This window comes from Ascidia mentula, chromosome 7 (genome assembly GCF_947561715.1).
Source record: "Ascidia mentula chromosome 7, kaAscMent1.1, whole genome shotgun sequence".
NCBI lineage: Eukaryota > Metazoa > Chordata > Ascidiacea > Phlebobranchia > Ascidiidae > Ascidia > Ascidia mentula.
Genome location: NC_138572.1, coordinates 16,861,219 through 16,876,880, shown reverse-complemented (window position 1 = coordinate 16,876,880; position 15,662 = coordinate 16,861,219). Strand labels below are relative to the sequence as shown.

At 37.8% G+C, this 15,662-nt stretch overlaps 1 protein-coding gene across 1 annotated transcript; it reads right to left on the bottom strand.

Moving 5' to 3' along the window:
* Positions 1-886: 886 nt before the first annotated feature.
* Positions 887-14,777, bottom strand: LOC145909696 (uncharacterized). The gene is made up of 10 exons (XM_082997051.1): positions 14,640-14,777; positions 13,146-13,610; positions 3,021-3,320; positions 2,779-2,910; positions 2,407-2,571; positions 2,045-2,341; positions 1,772-1,952; positions 1,535-1,712; positions 1,264-1,475; positions 887-1,206 (listed from the first exon to the last, which is right to left on the bottom strand). Exons 1-10 carry the CDS (start codon positions 14,775-14,777, stop codon positions 887-889), a joined length of 2,388 nt encoding a protein of 795 aa, XP_082853177.1.
* Positions 14,778-15,662: the final 885 nt, after the last annotated feature.

The following is a 15,662-nucleotide window of genomic DNA, read 5'->3' as shown; positions in this document are numbered from 1 at the left end:
TATTTTTGTGGGATCAAGTTTATAGATCCGATTAAAATTGTCCGAAAAAAAGTCTTGTTTAAATCCAATTAAAAGTGAAGAAATCTTGTTTAAAGTTTGCGATGTAAAGTTTCAGTGATTTAATAAAACTTTAAATTCGCTACGTTTTTTTTTTTAATAAACTTTTGGACTCTGAACGTCCGACTTGCTGTATCTCATTCAACACCCCACAACAATTCCGAACCACGGAATATGGACGTCACAGCGACAACGGCACTGCTGTATTCAATTCCAGTGTCGGGATATACCTGCTTGGGTACCTTGTACCTGTAGATGCTGAAGCTTTTCTTTCGCTTACGCCTTCGCTTCTCACGTTTCCTTTGTTCAGCTGGTTAACTTATAGCGTCCACAATTAACATTCATATTTAACTTAATCTTCTAAAAAGGTAGTTAAAACAAATTTACAGTATTGGCAACCCCTAATGTTGTTTATTCAACTTTTGTGATTTACAGGTGGGTTATAATAGGGAATTATATTTGGTCACATAAAGGAAAAATGAAAAACATCAAAGACGAGTGGAAAGGGAGATCACAACAAAAAGTGTTACATATTTCTATGTATAATCACATTTGTGAAAAAATTTACACTGCTGAAGGAGGACGCGTTAAGTTCACAAAGCAATGGTATCTAATTTCTGTCACCGTGTCCTTGAGAAAGTCGAAAATGACCCGTTTGGTCTGATCAAGTTGGTTGCATTTGACCGGCTTTGATAAGGTTTGCACACCCCCTGGGTTAGGCTGATAAAATTTGTCTCAGTACGAATGAACAGCCATTTTTTAATTTATACGCTTATTTGTTCAACTAAACATGCAGTATGTTTTTCCACAAGATGAAAGTAATGTTTGTTTACAGAGCGGTTTCTGCTTCTTCCACATGTATGTTTTCTTGGTTGGCAACCACAACCACATTATCCGGTTGTTCTTCCTGTGGTTGAGCGCTGAAAACACCACGCAGGCCCTCTCGGACTCTGTCATAAAGTAGTTTAGGTGCGTTGGAGTAGATGAGGGGATTTAGAGAGCTGTTGATGGGGAGCAGGATGATTGCTGACACAGCGTATATCACTGGAGGCATAGGGACTCCACCCAAGTTTACAAATGCCATGATAGAAATTGGAATCCAACAAAAAAAATCGGTAATTATCAATCGAAAGATTTTCTTTTGCATTTCTGCCAAAACAATCAGCGTTGCAGTAAGAGTACTTTGGAACATTTGAACATGCTTGCCTTTATTTTGTGTTGCCGCCCTTCCGTCTCTATGTCTCTCGTTCACTTGCCTGGCACTGTCAGTTGACCTCTTGTAGATCCAGGAATAAGTAATTGCCACGAATATGAATGCTAGAAAGTTGAGAGTAATGATGGCGATTGAATATCCCCATGCCTTGTCATTGGTTGTTACATAAAGTTTGCTGATGCATACACTGCTGCTACTGTAATATCTACACAACATAAGAGATTTTTAGCTGAATATTTGAAGAATATTTTGAACGAAGCAAACCCCAAATATCCACAAATGTCAAATAGCTCAGTGTAATTGTAATCCCCAAGTATATTCATTAAATCATTCCAGGAATTAGCATCATTCGCTCGCTTCAGGGCAGTGTTGAGTAGTTGGGAATTGTTACTTGTGAAGTTGTGTTGGAAAGTTATAAATCGATCCATAAAGTTGTTCATGCCTGCAAACGTAACGCACATGTAGTTTTAAATGGTTTGGTCATTCACAACAAATACTTACTGGAATAGTTGACTGCAACATTGTCAAAAAACGGATTTTCTTTCATCCAAGCTTTGGTTTCGAACAAATGTTGAAGTTGAGTTATGAGGGGAATAAAAGCAATTGTGAACGAGAATGTCCAGGAGAAAATAATGGAAAGGATGACAGTTGTTAATTTCGGTTTCAAAGATGCATCAAAAGGCTGAAACAGAAAACATATGAACATTATATTCTCACACATGTGAGACCAGGGAAAGAATTTTCTTTTAACTTACTCAATACCAATTTACCTACGTTTTTAATAGCATAAAGTCGGAATATGGTCAACAAAACCATTGTAAACACTGATGTTTCGCTTGAAAGCAAAACCAGAACACCCATTGCGGTGCAACTTCCGCTAGATCTCCAAATAAGGTCATTAGCACAATAATTTCCGGAGTATCTGACACCTGCGGCGCCAAGCATGATCAGATAAACTCCCATGAGTAGATCGGAAATGGATAGATTTAAAACGAGCAGATGGTTTGTGTGAAATGCAGCAGATTTCGTTTCTGTCGTAATCAAAGCTTTGCTTTCCATCACCATGACAACCTCAAAAATAAAGGTCTTTAGAAATATTGCAGAATATTTTATGCATTAAACCGATTTAATTTTACCAAATTCCCGAATGTGGCAAGTGTCCCCATTATCCACACAATCGCTCGTAGCAACGGGTTTGCAATCAACTCGTATCGTGATGAAAATATGTTTTCGTTGGACGGTTTTGATTTTGTAGGGCACTCGTCTGACCAATCAGAGCAGTCGCCAATTCCGTTGAATTTCTATACAGAGTAAATGTAAGATAGATTAACACTTTACTTTCACAATTTTGCGAATATGACTAAATCTTTACCGTAGAATTTGGCTAGTTATCAGGAAGGTGTTAGCTGCCATAACTCAGTTTAGGCCAGTATATTTGTAAATGTGTTGTGATCAGGTTGTTAACCTGGTTGATACAGGTCCTAAAACAACATATTATCGGAGTTTACCTTTTCCTTTTTAACGAACAATGGATGTTTGTTTTCGCAATAAAACCTTCCGTCATTTGTGCAGTTTATTTCGTCACTTTGATCATTGCAGTTGATTGTGAGGTCACAAACATCCGATTTGTTGATCGAAATCTAAAATAATGAAATATTTTGTGTAACGCTTTATTACTTCCATATACTTAAAATTACCCATAGAAAAAATTACGCGTTGATAGCGTTTGTTACACAAATTGTTAAAAAACTTTTACTTTTCCATTCAACGTTGGACAGTAGAATCTTTCTTCCTTCGTGCACATTTCTTTTGGATATTCGTCACTTTCATCCTCACAATCGATAAAACCATCGCAGACTTTGGATTGAGGAATATTGAGATGAAGTCTGTCTTTTGTGTTGCAGTGTTTCCGATGTGTGCAAAGTCGAGGATCTTCATCATGGTTGAAGATTTTTTCTTCGTAAGAAAGGAAGATCCCTTTATTACAGTCCAGCTTCCCATCGCACCATCGTTTGCTGTTGAACGTCATCCATGTCAACCACGACGAACTCTGTGTACAACACATCACGTGATCACACAACCGGAACAATATTTCTTTCTTCCGGATTTTTGAAGAAATATTTTATTTTTCTTTAGTGAAGGCAAGCTGCACTTCTTCTCTTGTGCCTTCTAACTTTTATTGCGGGATAACACTGTAAATATTTGAACGCTCGGTTCCTTGTATTTAATCAGAGAATGGAATCGGTTTTGTTTCGACAACAGAATATTTTCCTTTGATTAAACGCTAATTCGATGTGTGGGTGCACAATTATTTCTTATGCAGGCTACATTTGTCAGAGGTACATTATACGATGCATATTTATGTAATTTTTGGACATGTTTACTTACCACGCATTCCCAATTCTCCTGTATGTGGATGGTTGCTGTTGTGGTTGAGCAGTCATTTTTTTCTTTCTCTTCAACACTAAAGATATTTGATTGAGTCCTCTGCGGATGAATGTGATTTGTAACCACGGTCTGTGACGTATTTGTGACAACACGTTGTAGAGTATTTTTATTCTAATTATTTGTGCTTGTTTAAAGTCGATTTTCGCAACTTTCCATTTGCAAGTAAACAAGCCTGACCTAAATAACAATAGCGTAGTTTTGAGCATTGACTATAACACGTGTATTCCAACGTATGACCTGAGTATTCTTTTTATCGCCCCCTGTGTTGTGGCATAATTCAAGTTGTTTTATCATTTGCATCAAAACTAAAGAACAACAACCTTTGCTTTCTATTCACAACGGTTAACAAATTATGCCAATAAAAATTTCCAACTTGTTATCATGACAAAAAGTCCAACAAATTAAAATTGAAATAATTCGATTGTATCATTATTTAGTTGCCTGGCCTGCATAGGGTCCAAAACCGTTGAAATTCGACAAGTAAACAAACTACCATCATGATCTTGCCACTAATGCAAGGATTTTGTTATTATTAAACCTCATTAGGTCTTTGATCACTTACTAATAGATCTTGGCACAACCTTGGGTTTTCTCAGACTGACAAAAACATTCGTCGCTTTTGTCAGGGCAGTCGATGACGTCATCACATACACTTAATCTTGAGATGATCATGGGGTCATTTGTGCATTTGAAGCATAACCGATTATTAAATGTGTGGGAATTTTGCACGTCTCTGCAGCAAAAATATCAAAAAAATTTATAGATTTCTTAAAAGTTATGAAACGATTTACATTGCAGTACTGTTTTATGCAACGACATGATTGGCAGGATGGCTGCACTACGCAGGTCCTTTCTTGGCGATTACAGCTATTGTATCGAGTTCATTAGCTTTGCAGGTTTAAAGCTCAGACATAGCAGCCTAGATCTATCAGCCACTTTTTCCTGACAAGTCGGAGCGAGATTTGAAAAATCGAAGTAGAGATCCTCTTCGTGTATCTGAACGTTGTCTGGTAAGATGTTGGCTTGCACACCAGTGTACCTTGGCCACAATATACCACTTGTAACTACTGAGCTCATGTAGCTCAGTTGGTAGAGCGTTGGGCCTTGTTAGTCCTCGCTCAGTCTTGCCACAAAAGAGTGGCTGATCCTGCTAGGCTGCAATGCCTTGTCTTCGTAGCCTGTAAACCTAACAATTTCTACCGTGTTGTTTTATCTGATCAGCAAAATTTATTCACCAAAAAGCATGTGTTGCAAAAATACCTGATATCTCCATTCTCCGAGGTGTAACACAAATCAGATTTATCATCGCAATCTGCAATGCCGTCCAATAGAAACATCTGCGGAAGATTGCAGTTCCTGCCATTCCGAACACATTTGAATCCATGACTATTATTCCAGTGCTGGAAAGCTGGACAGTCATTGCAAGGATTTCCATCACAAACAGTCGAACGTTTCCAACAAACTGAATTCGGACACTGGAAGCTGAAGGAACAGATGTCACACAGTGTTTTGCCAACACATTGGATCATTCCTTTGCAAAACTCATCTCGTCTCAGAGCGCATACTTTGTTTGAACCTTGAATGTCATACTTGTTGTCGCAACTGCATTCAAAGTAAGAATGTATTAAAAAAAGTTATGATTGATCGGTGTGATTTAAGAGTTTGTTGTAAGGCAGAGGTTTAAAACGAAGTTAAGTTAGGTCTATCGGTGAAGTGTATGATTAAATTTTCAGGCATTTGAATCAAGGAAAATATAAACAGCGGTTTAAAACAGAAAATAAGACCAGACCAATCTATCTCACAAAATTTCATCTGCGATCCTACATTTTCATAAAATTAAAAATTTTAAATTTTTGTCATATTTTGCGCATTACATTCGTCTCGAAAAAAGCTGCCACAAACGTTTTGCTTTGTGTGCGCGTTTGCCAATTTTGCATAAAAAAAAGCAATCACAAAATGACGGTTTATAAATATGTTTTTTTTAGATAACCACCCTTTAGTAGTGCTTTTTTTTTTATTTTTCCCATTTTTTTTTTGAAAAAACAAGTCTTTTTATAGACAAACAAATACTGATAAAAATAACCAACCACTTGCCAAACCGTTCCTCGATACAATATTTCAAGGAAACATGTTTGAGTTTTACCTTATGTAAGGACTGGTGAGGTTTTCAGGATAGGTGGAAAAGTTGGCCGGTTTCTCATCACTTCCGTCCCTGCAATCTGGACCACGATGATAATCATCACAAAACCATGCAGCATGTACCTTACTTCCATTACCGCAAGGAAATCCTTAACAAGCAGATGAACTTGAATCAAAGTAAATTCACGCATCAGCGTTATAATTAAAATCATGAACCACAATGTTAGTGTTGCATGATAAAAATTAATTTGTACCTAAATTAACAGTTGAATTTACATAAAAGAAACAGAAATAACAGTTTGGTCTTGGCCGTTTGGTCAGCAAAGTCGTCTGAAAGTCACACCAGCTGTACTGATGAGACCTTTTAGGTCGAAACAGTGGTCATCTGTCTGCAGCTTACACAAGAAATAAAAGTGTTTCGATAAAAATGTGGGAAGTCTCGCTGGTATCTTTAAATTTTGACGACAGGTTTATTTATTTTATTGGAAGTTTGGTAGAATATTTAAAATCCATTGTGAAGCTGTGCCCTTGTGACAAATTTGTGTTTTATTTACTTTCCGTCGCCCCACTGTAATTGCAGTTTACTTGCCATTTATGAACGAGCAGCCAGATATTTGTTTGTGTTGAACATTTGTTGTTATCCCTGTGTGTTGTGTTTATTGTTGGCTATATATTTTACTCTCCACTCTCCGTTTCTTTTCACCGACCTTGTTCAGTATATAATCCTTATTTGTTCAACCTGGTGATCCCAACATTCGCATACAACCATGATTACTATTTGCTACGCTTTTGTGGGTTATTTACATGGTGAACGTGTGACGCGTTGATTGGTCAGATTATAGCTGACTTCCAGCGGACAGTTCTATTCTAGTAATAGTTGTGTAAGTTGGTGATTAGTACCGAGCGCTGTTGATTCCAAGTTTATTTTTGACTAATCTTGTAATCTTGTGGCACGTTTGTTTCTACAGCAGTTTTTGGAATACTTTGTGTTTTTTGTAGCTTGTCGTGGATTCGAACTCTGGGTCGCCGAAAAAAGTTCGATTATTTACAAACAAATATATCAGTGTTCGCCCGCTGGATAATAATGGTTGTTTTTGTTTTGTTCATATTAGACTGCATGAATTAATATGTACTACTTGGTGTTGACAAACTGATTGTAACCTTTACGTTTCCAAGGTTTAAAAAAGAATGGTAGATGATCAACATCAACTATTGTTTCAGCTCTGTAGAGAGTTGAGATTGTGGGTGTCTGATTTTATCCACGATCGCCCTTTGGAGGACACGCGGATACTGATCAAAACTAAGAAGAACGTATTGCTGTAGAGATTAATTTTGCGACTTTATTTGCAAACTTGCATATTTTCTCTCTGCCCAAGCTTCCCGTTTGACAGAAATCTCGAATGCAAAGGAATTATATTTGTTGAAAAACTTAGGTTTGTTTTACAACCTTAATCGTGGTTTGTTTTTGACTGATAAGTTTTACAGATTGGAACTCAGGATCTACTCAAGATTAAATCCACTCAAATTATTATTACAGAATACTTACTTTCCCATTCCTCATAAATCTTATACTTAAACAGTGCTGAAGTACGTGCGATGAAGGATAGCAAAATTCCTGCAACCACCACCATCAACCGACACCTGATAAAACACAAATAGTTTGTATCTTAAATTACTTTTTTTCTGTACCTCCCGGTAGCTGCTGATGTTTTTGGTTTTCGCGTCGGACGATAATTTTTTACTTTCGAAGCAATATGACGCCATATCCAGATGTTAGGTATTTAGAAAATTAATATTCACCTGTGACGTAATTTAAAGTGGCACTTAACATTATCTCATAATAACAAATGTTATATTGAAATTTTGAAAAAAAAGCTTAATCGTCAGCAAAGTTATAACCGGTTCAAGTACACAAATTAATAGAGCTGCAGACAGGTGTACACACTGTTTCGGCCTGTAAGGTCTCATCGGTGCAGCTGGTGACCGTGGCACATGCTAGCTGGTAGACTAGCAGGCACACAGATTTCCACTTTGTGGTACCTTTCGGTCAATCGTCGATATGTTGGGTACCAAACTAGGTACCAATCAACACAGACGAACCACGTGGAGCGCACTATGGCCAAACAACTGTTTGGGATCCAATAGCGCTGTCGGCTCGCCTTTCACCCAAATCATATTATATGCGCAAAAGAGCCATAATAGTCAATGAGATGTGCAGACAGGGTGTACACACTGTTTCGACCTGTAAGGTCTCATCAGTGCATCATCAGACTAAGCAGTCTACCAGCTAGCATGTGCCACGGTCACCAGCTGCACTGATGAGACCTTACAGGTCGAAACAGTGTGTACACCTGTCTGCAGCTCTCATTGACTATTATGACTCTTTTGCGCATATACTTTGAAATTACTTATTGCGGTGTAAAAAATACCAACGTTGGTTCATTTAGATATTTTTTTTCATTTTTTCACCAGTAACATAATGTTGATAAGAATAAAAACGAAAAAATCGATAGTTTGCAAACCTTGATCTCATTTTGTAGCCGGAAGTGAACAAAACGGATCCCACCCTGATCCGCCTTAAATCCTCCCACAAATAAATCAACAATTTTGGCAACAGAAAATGTTTAAATTAAAAATAAAAAGATTTACTAATTTTAGTTTAACACCATTACAACAGGTTACTATACAAATGTAACAAATTCCATAAAATTTTGGTGTTTACATGTTTAACTAATTAAACGTACAATGGTTTATACCTGTGCAGAATATATAGTTTGTTTACAAATCAATCTAATCCCTCTTAGTTTTGCAAAAATTGTCTGCCTCAAAACTGTGTGTAGATTCCTTGCAATAAACGCTGCATTTAAATTATTTAACTGAATTGAAAACACAGTCTCGATTCAAGCAATCTTCATGCATTCCATACGTTACAGAACCACTGCCATCTTTACGCCCCAGCGCAATTCTAGCAAAAAACGCAGATGTGTCAAATAAACTTTCATATACCTCTGCATTATATATTGAAAAACAATATTTTTATAAGTGTTGCAAATTTTTTATAGAATATCTAAGATTGTTGGTTCCTTTCGAAATGTTAGAGTGTACCGAAATGTAGAAGACATTATAAGTGGTTAAATCAACCTGTGCGAAAAATCTCGCTCTGTTTTCCCGCAGGTTTATAATTCCACAGTCGGTCTTCCTCTTCAACGGTAACGGAGATGACAACTGGCCTCCATACTTCCTTCTCATAATTCAAATATTCTCGTCATCACAGCGTTGGTCGCAAGTTGATTGACAGCTTGATGCCATGCGCCATTCCGGCTTACAGCAAAGTTTTTGGTGACGCACTGACAGAGCATTTCGTTTTCCCTAATTCTCATCAGTATTCCACGTTCAGATACTGACCTTATGACAATCTCCAGCTACTCCGCACCTTCTATTATTTCTGAAGCGAATTCAATAATTTGAAACAAGTTTTTGATCAAAGCAAATCGTTAAAGTGCATATGACACGGTCATGACAACTTTCGCACCATTTTGTTCGCAGCGAAAAAATGCGACTTTGATCAGCTGTATCTCAGAAACCATAATCATGTTTATTTTTGCGAGAAAAGCAACTACGCGACGAACAAAAAACAAGGAAATGAAATGGCATGGGCACCGATAAAACCATGAAGGTTATCGAGTCAGGCGCCCATGTAAAGGTGATTTCCTCACGGAGAATCACCGTCTGCCGTAGGATCGCAGCCAGTCGCACTGGGAGGTGATGGGTTGCGACAAGCTGCATGTGACGAAAAGGTGGCCACCCGGCCGTGCTGGCCAAAGCAAAACCCATCGAAACGCAAACGCCAACTCGGTTCTCAGAACGTTTCCTTTGATCCACATCGACAGACCTTAACGTCCCGAGGACAGTCCAAACGTGGTGGTTTTGGTTGGAGATGGTCAGGATCGTATGGAGGTTGCGCTTGTTGAATCATCGTAGGTCTTGCTGATGATCAATCGCACGTTATGATGTTGGTGTGCAGCGCTCCTAGGTCTGAAACAACAACGGATCCTACGGCAGTAAATTGTTCATTTAGGCGTAGAGTGTACAGTGGAATATGCATAAAAACACAAATAAAAACACCATAAAAAAAAGACAGAAGAAACGCAATAAACGACAGGAGGACTACAAGAAAAAAGGGGAAAACGGACTGCTAACAGGGTGGATGAAAAAGGAAGTTAATACTGAGATGTGAAATATTGGCGGATTTTTTTTTTAAATGATGGACGGGAGAGCGATCTAATGGACGGGTTTATTTCCTCCCATATCTGTGGGCCCCTATGTTTTAGCATACGTAAGCCGAAGGTGGTGTTAACTCTTGGGTGAAATAAGTTCTTTTGCGATGCATTTCTTGTGAAATGATCGTGCACTGTGCCTACTAACGAAAATAAGGAGTTGTAGGAGGCCGGTAGATTGCCGGTATGGAAATCGTGCATTACTTTGGCCAGTTCGAGTTTGTAAATGTCTCTAATTTTTGTGAGATCTAATTTCTTATATAATGGCGTGACGTGGCTTTGAAAGGAACTAAAAGTTATGGAGCGGAGTATATTATTATGAATAGTGTTGAGTTTTTTCAGTGAGAGTGCCGATCCTCCACCCCAAGCACCGATAGCGTACTGAATATGGGAATATACAAATGAATAGTAAACGTTTCTCAAAGTTTTAACGTCAAGATAATTTCGCAACTGAAAAAAAGTGCCGCATGCTTGTGACAATTTCTTTTCTAAATGATGAATGTGAGTTGTCCAGGTTAGTTTGTCATCAATGTATACACCGAGGTACTTAATATTATCTGATCGCAAAAGTTTTTCATGACCAATGGTGACGGTGAAATTGCCAGTGCTTGAGATGGAAGGGGAAAACAATAGGAACTTTGTTTTCCGAATGTTGAGAGAAAGTCGATTGTGCCTTAACCAGTTGTCAATATTTGTGAGTTGTTCGTTAACACGGGATTGTAAGTCAGTAAGTGAAGGGGAGGTCATTGAAAGAACCGTGTCGTCAGCAAACAATTTGGTTGTAAAAGAGGATACTTGCGGAAGGTCATTGATGTACAATAAAAAAAGTAAAGGAGCTAATGGCGAACCCTGTGGGCAACCGCATGTTATGGGTTTAATATCCGACACAGAATTTCCTATTCTAGTGCATTGACTTCTACCTACAAGGTAACTGCGGATTAAGTGTAGGGTATTTCCCCTAATTCCATACCGGCGCTCTAACTTTTCCAACAACTTCTCGTGATTTACGGTGTCGAATGCCTTAGACAGGTCTAGAAAAATGGCGCATGTAAACTGTTTATTGTCGAAAGATTCTAACAGCTTCTCGTAAATGTCGTAAATGGCGAGTGACGTGGAATGTTTACTTCTAAATCCGTATTGATGCTGTGAAATTAACTTACTTTTTTCAAGGTAGTTATATAGGCGGCTGTGAATAATTTTTTCAAAAATTTTTGCAAAAGGGGACAATAATGATATTGGCCTGTAATTAGTGCACTCACTCACAGAACCATTTTTGTGTATGGGAATTACTTCTGCCGACTTAAGAACTACGGGATATTGTCCATTACGAATACACCAGTTATACACCTCCGACAGAAAGGGTGAAATTATGTATTTAACTAGCTTAATGAACCTAATGGGGATATCATGAGATGGTACCGATTTTGTTGCATCTAAAAGGGATATATACATTTCTATCTCGTCTGGTGTTGTTTCATAGAAGAAGAAGGATGAAGACACATTGCCACTTAAAGCAACAGCTGGGAGGGGTTTATCTGGAGACGGTATGGAGAGTGCAATGCTATTTCCTATGCTGGCAAAGAAGGAATTAAAAGTGTTCGATATAATTAAAGGGTCATGTGACATATTTCCATGGTTTGTTCTTACAACAGTGGGTTTATGGGGTTTGGACTGTTTACGCTGCAATATACTGTTGATTATTTTCCATATTCCAGCAATGTCTTTTTCACTACCTTTTAGTTTTTTCTTGTAAAAAATGATTTTCGCTTGTTTCATTACATGGTTCAAACGGTTTCTGTATGCCTTATATTGGTTGTATTTGCTAATACTGGAAAAATGTGATTTGCATAACATGTGAAAAAGTCTATTTTTTTTCTTAATGGAAGTGTATATAGCTTTGCTTATCCATGGTTTCTGTGCTAGTTTCCTTCTTCTTCTGGACAGGTGGGATAGTGGTGCATGATGTTGTAAAATGGAAATAAAGTTTTGGACAAAATGAGTAAATTGATCAATAGGGTTTTGGTTGGAATGAGTTAAGCTTTCGATCAGAAAGTTTATGTCTTGCATTAGGTTTGGGGCAGAAAAATGTTGCATATCTCTAACAAGTATTTTCTCTAGTGGTTTACTGAGGGCTACTGTGTGGAGTATGATAAATATTCCAAGATGGTCAGATATGTCTGTTGTAATAATGCCAGATTTAAACTTTACATTGGAATTAGTAGAGAAAAAATTATCAATTAGAGTTGCACTGTGGGGAGTTATCCTGGTAGGTTGGCATATCAGAGGTGTATAACTGTACGAGGCAAGGGTATCTATGAAATTGCGCACTGAGTCAGAACTGTTATGTTTCATCAAATCAATGTTAAAATCACCACCAATATAAACTGGAATATTATGTTTATTAAGATCATGTAAGGTTTGGGAAAGTGCATCTTGGAATGAGTCATGAGAGTATGTGGGATGTCTGTATATTACACCAAGGACAATTTGTTGTTTCTTAAGTGATAATTCAACCCATAAGTTTTCACTATCTTGACAAAGGAGTGTGATGTCATGCCTTATGTGAAAAGAAAGTGACTGTTTAATGTACATTCCTACACCACCCGCATTAGAAACTGTGTCAATGTGGCAAAATTCATACCCTTCAATATCTGTGGTGTAAATAACACTATGCTTCATTCTCGTTTCGGTTATCATTATTATATCAGGAATTTTAGACATATTTGATATCCAATTCTCTAAATCATCTTTGTGTTTTTTTAAACTGCAAATGTTAATGTGGATAATATATAGATCATTCTCCAACATATTTCTCAGTGTCATATCCAGTGATGCATGATCATAGTACTGTGAGTGAGTGTGTTCATTACTAGCCAAAAAACATAGGTCTGGGGACTTAGTTTTAAACTGGGCCATCATGAGGAGGTATTACTAATAATGAAATCATTGACACAAAATATATAACAAACATACAACTACATAAGTAAATATTATAGAATTTTGTGACGTACCAAATCATTGTCATTGCGAATGACAATGACATTGCTCTCTTCATCCTTCTTTAAATAAGTTGTTCCATTCCGAGTCCAGATGTGGTGGAAGTGGTGCTCCCGTTTGTACCGGAGACAGGTGTTAAATCTGTCCCGGTTCCTCTTTGTCAAGCTCTCATTGACAAAAATCTGCTTCTCTGGAGCCACACCTCGGTTGACCGCCTTTAGTTTATGCCTGTTGAAGTAAATGGCATCCCGCAGTTTCCTATTTATAAATTTAGCAATGATTACTGGCCTTGGGTGATCTTTTGACGGTCTTCGCAGTCGATGGGATATGCTGATGTCATGTTTTGTAACAGTGACATCCAGCTTCCTCGCGACAGAGATGACCAGGTCGTCGGTGCTCTCCTCATCTGAGTAGGGAAGGCCTTTAAACTCCAGGCATGGCCGACGGACATACTGCTCCAAACCAGTCGCCACATCAAGCTACTTTTTCCGCAAAAAATGTTTTAAAGTTATGAACATATCTTAGTTTAATTATCAACATGTTTTATTTTTCCGTGTCACATGCACTTTAACATTTTCAAGCGAATTCTACTTGTTTATGTAAACGCACTGTAGATTTGTGTGTGTAGGCTTGTAAAGAATTGAGGTGGTAAGTTATCCGTCTAGATGTGTTGTGATATTTACGTCTAGAAATGGAAAAGTATCTTCACCTGCATCCGTGGATTAACTTGAGTTTTGTGCGTTTTGTGAAATAAACCTCATTTGGTTGAATGTGTCAACAGTATACGTCCAAAGAGAACTGCAAGGACAATTGCTTTAAAACAAACTCTTTAGTTCCGATGAAATCTTTTAACACTGTTGAAAGAATTTTTCCATCCCTTTACTTTTAACCAAATTCCCAACGCGTTGTTTGGTGATACGGCAAGGAGGGATGGGCGATGTCGAGGATTGGCGACTATTTTCTAACCGTCTGAGAGAACACTTTTGATTATTGATGATTTGATGAGTAAATGCGGCGAAAACTGAAAAAAATCAGAATTAAATAGAAACCAAACAAAAGGTGATGGAGTTTGCAATTAATTTAAAGGAAGTTATTTCTGTTTGGAATGACAAAATATTTTGTAAAAAACAGCCTTCATTCAGACCACATGTGAATAGGATCTGAAAGTAGGGCTTGAATGCGAGTTACAATGACGCGCCTCCAACGAACGACAAACATTAATTAATTGTTTTAAAACAAATTTTAACTGCAGTTATTGCAAGTCTAAGTGTTATATTTATTTAATGCGTTGTTAGTCACGTGATCAGACCATGGTGTTCGCCATTCCAATAGTAGTTTGGCAGTGCACGGAGCGCAAATGAATTGTGGGACAATCGACGTCCGCTGGTGATAGCTTTGACCCTAAACCTACGATATTATACAGTGTTGGAGTAAGTCAAATTTCACAAGCAGGTGAATATTTCCAAACAATTAAATTTTAAAATCAAGGACTGCAGTCTAGCTTGAACCTTGTTTGATTTCCAGCAGTTTTTGGTTGATTGGAACTGTAGAACCTTGAGCAGAATGTAGGTTGTTAAATCGAGATAGTTGTAGTTATCTGATGCAAACTCTTTAGTTTTGCTCCTCTCAATATTCTGTACATACATATTGAAATTTCCTCCGAAAAAGAGTCCAAACATCCTTTTTGTAGCTTTTCGGATTATGCAACTTAAGAAGCCCACAAAGAAAAGGCAACCTGTTTTGTCGGGTTTGTTATCAAAATAAAGCAAACTTATCTCGGGCAAAGTTGTGCTGGCAAAGGAGGTTGGTAGTCGCCATCATTTATCACATAGCGATACCTGCCATACCTTGTTAGAAATTTTTAAATTTTTTTATTACGACAGAGATTTAATTTAAACGATGCATATGGATACAAAAGAAGACAAGGCAATAACAATTTCTCAGGGCGTAGATAGTTTGCAGAGATTCAATGTCTATTTCCTTTATTATCTTATACAGGATTTGAGATATAGTGTCTCCGGTAGGTTGCTACAAGTGGGGAATATAACTGTGAAGCTTCGTCACGTTTAACTGAAGAAGGCGGTGAATCACATCACGGATTTAGGTGAAAGTTCATCGTGCAGTGGGGCGACGTGGTTCGCGACAAACACCGACACCTGCCGCTGAGGCTAAAATATATTGAAAGTAAAGACGCCTTTGGACAGAACAGCTTTGAAATGCAACGTTCAGTCACAAAAAATATGACTACTCCTCAATTTTAACTCCCGTTTATAACTGTTATACAATAATAACCATTCTTGCTGTGCAAACCAGAATTACACCTTCGACTAAAACATCACTTCGGGAGAGATCCTCATGAGTATCCACACAACCTGAAACCACAACTTCCGTAAGAGGAGGAATGGTGACCGATTCAAATTTTCTTTTTAAGTTTTATCTGTGTAGGAAACAAGGAAACTTCCCGTTTCCTTCTGTTATAGTTTTATAGTTACGTCATTGTAACTCACAAAGCATGAGTTGGCCCAAAATGA

Bases quoted from the DNA above. Each gene is read 5' to 3' on its own strand.
- LOC145909696 (XM_082997051.1), bottom strand. From the start codon at position 14,777: ATGTATGTACAGAATATTGAGAGGAGCAAAACTAAAGAGTTTGCATCA. The intron at 13,611-14,639 runs GTTCAAGCTAGA...CGGAAAAAGTAG, and splicing joins ACTGCTGGAAATCAAACAAG to CTTGATGTGGCGACTGGTTT. The intron at 2,911-3,020 runs GTTTTTTAACAA...TCATTATTTTAG, and splicing joins CGTTGAATGGAAAAGTAAAA to ATTTCGATCAACAAATCGGA.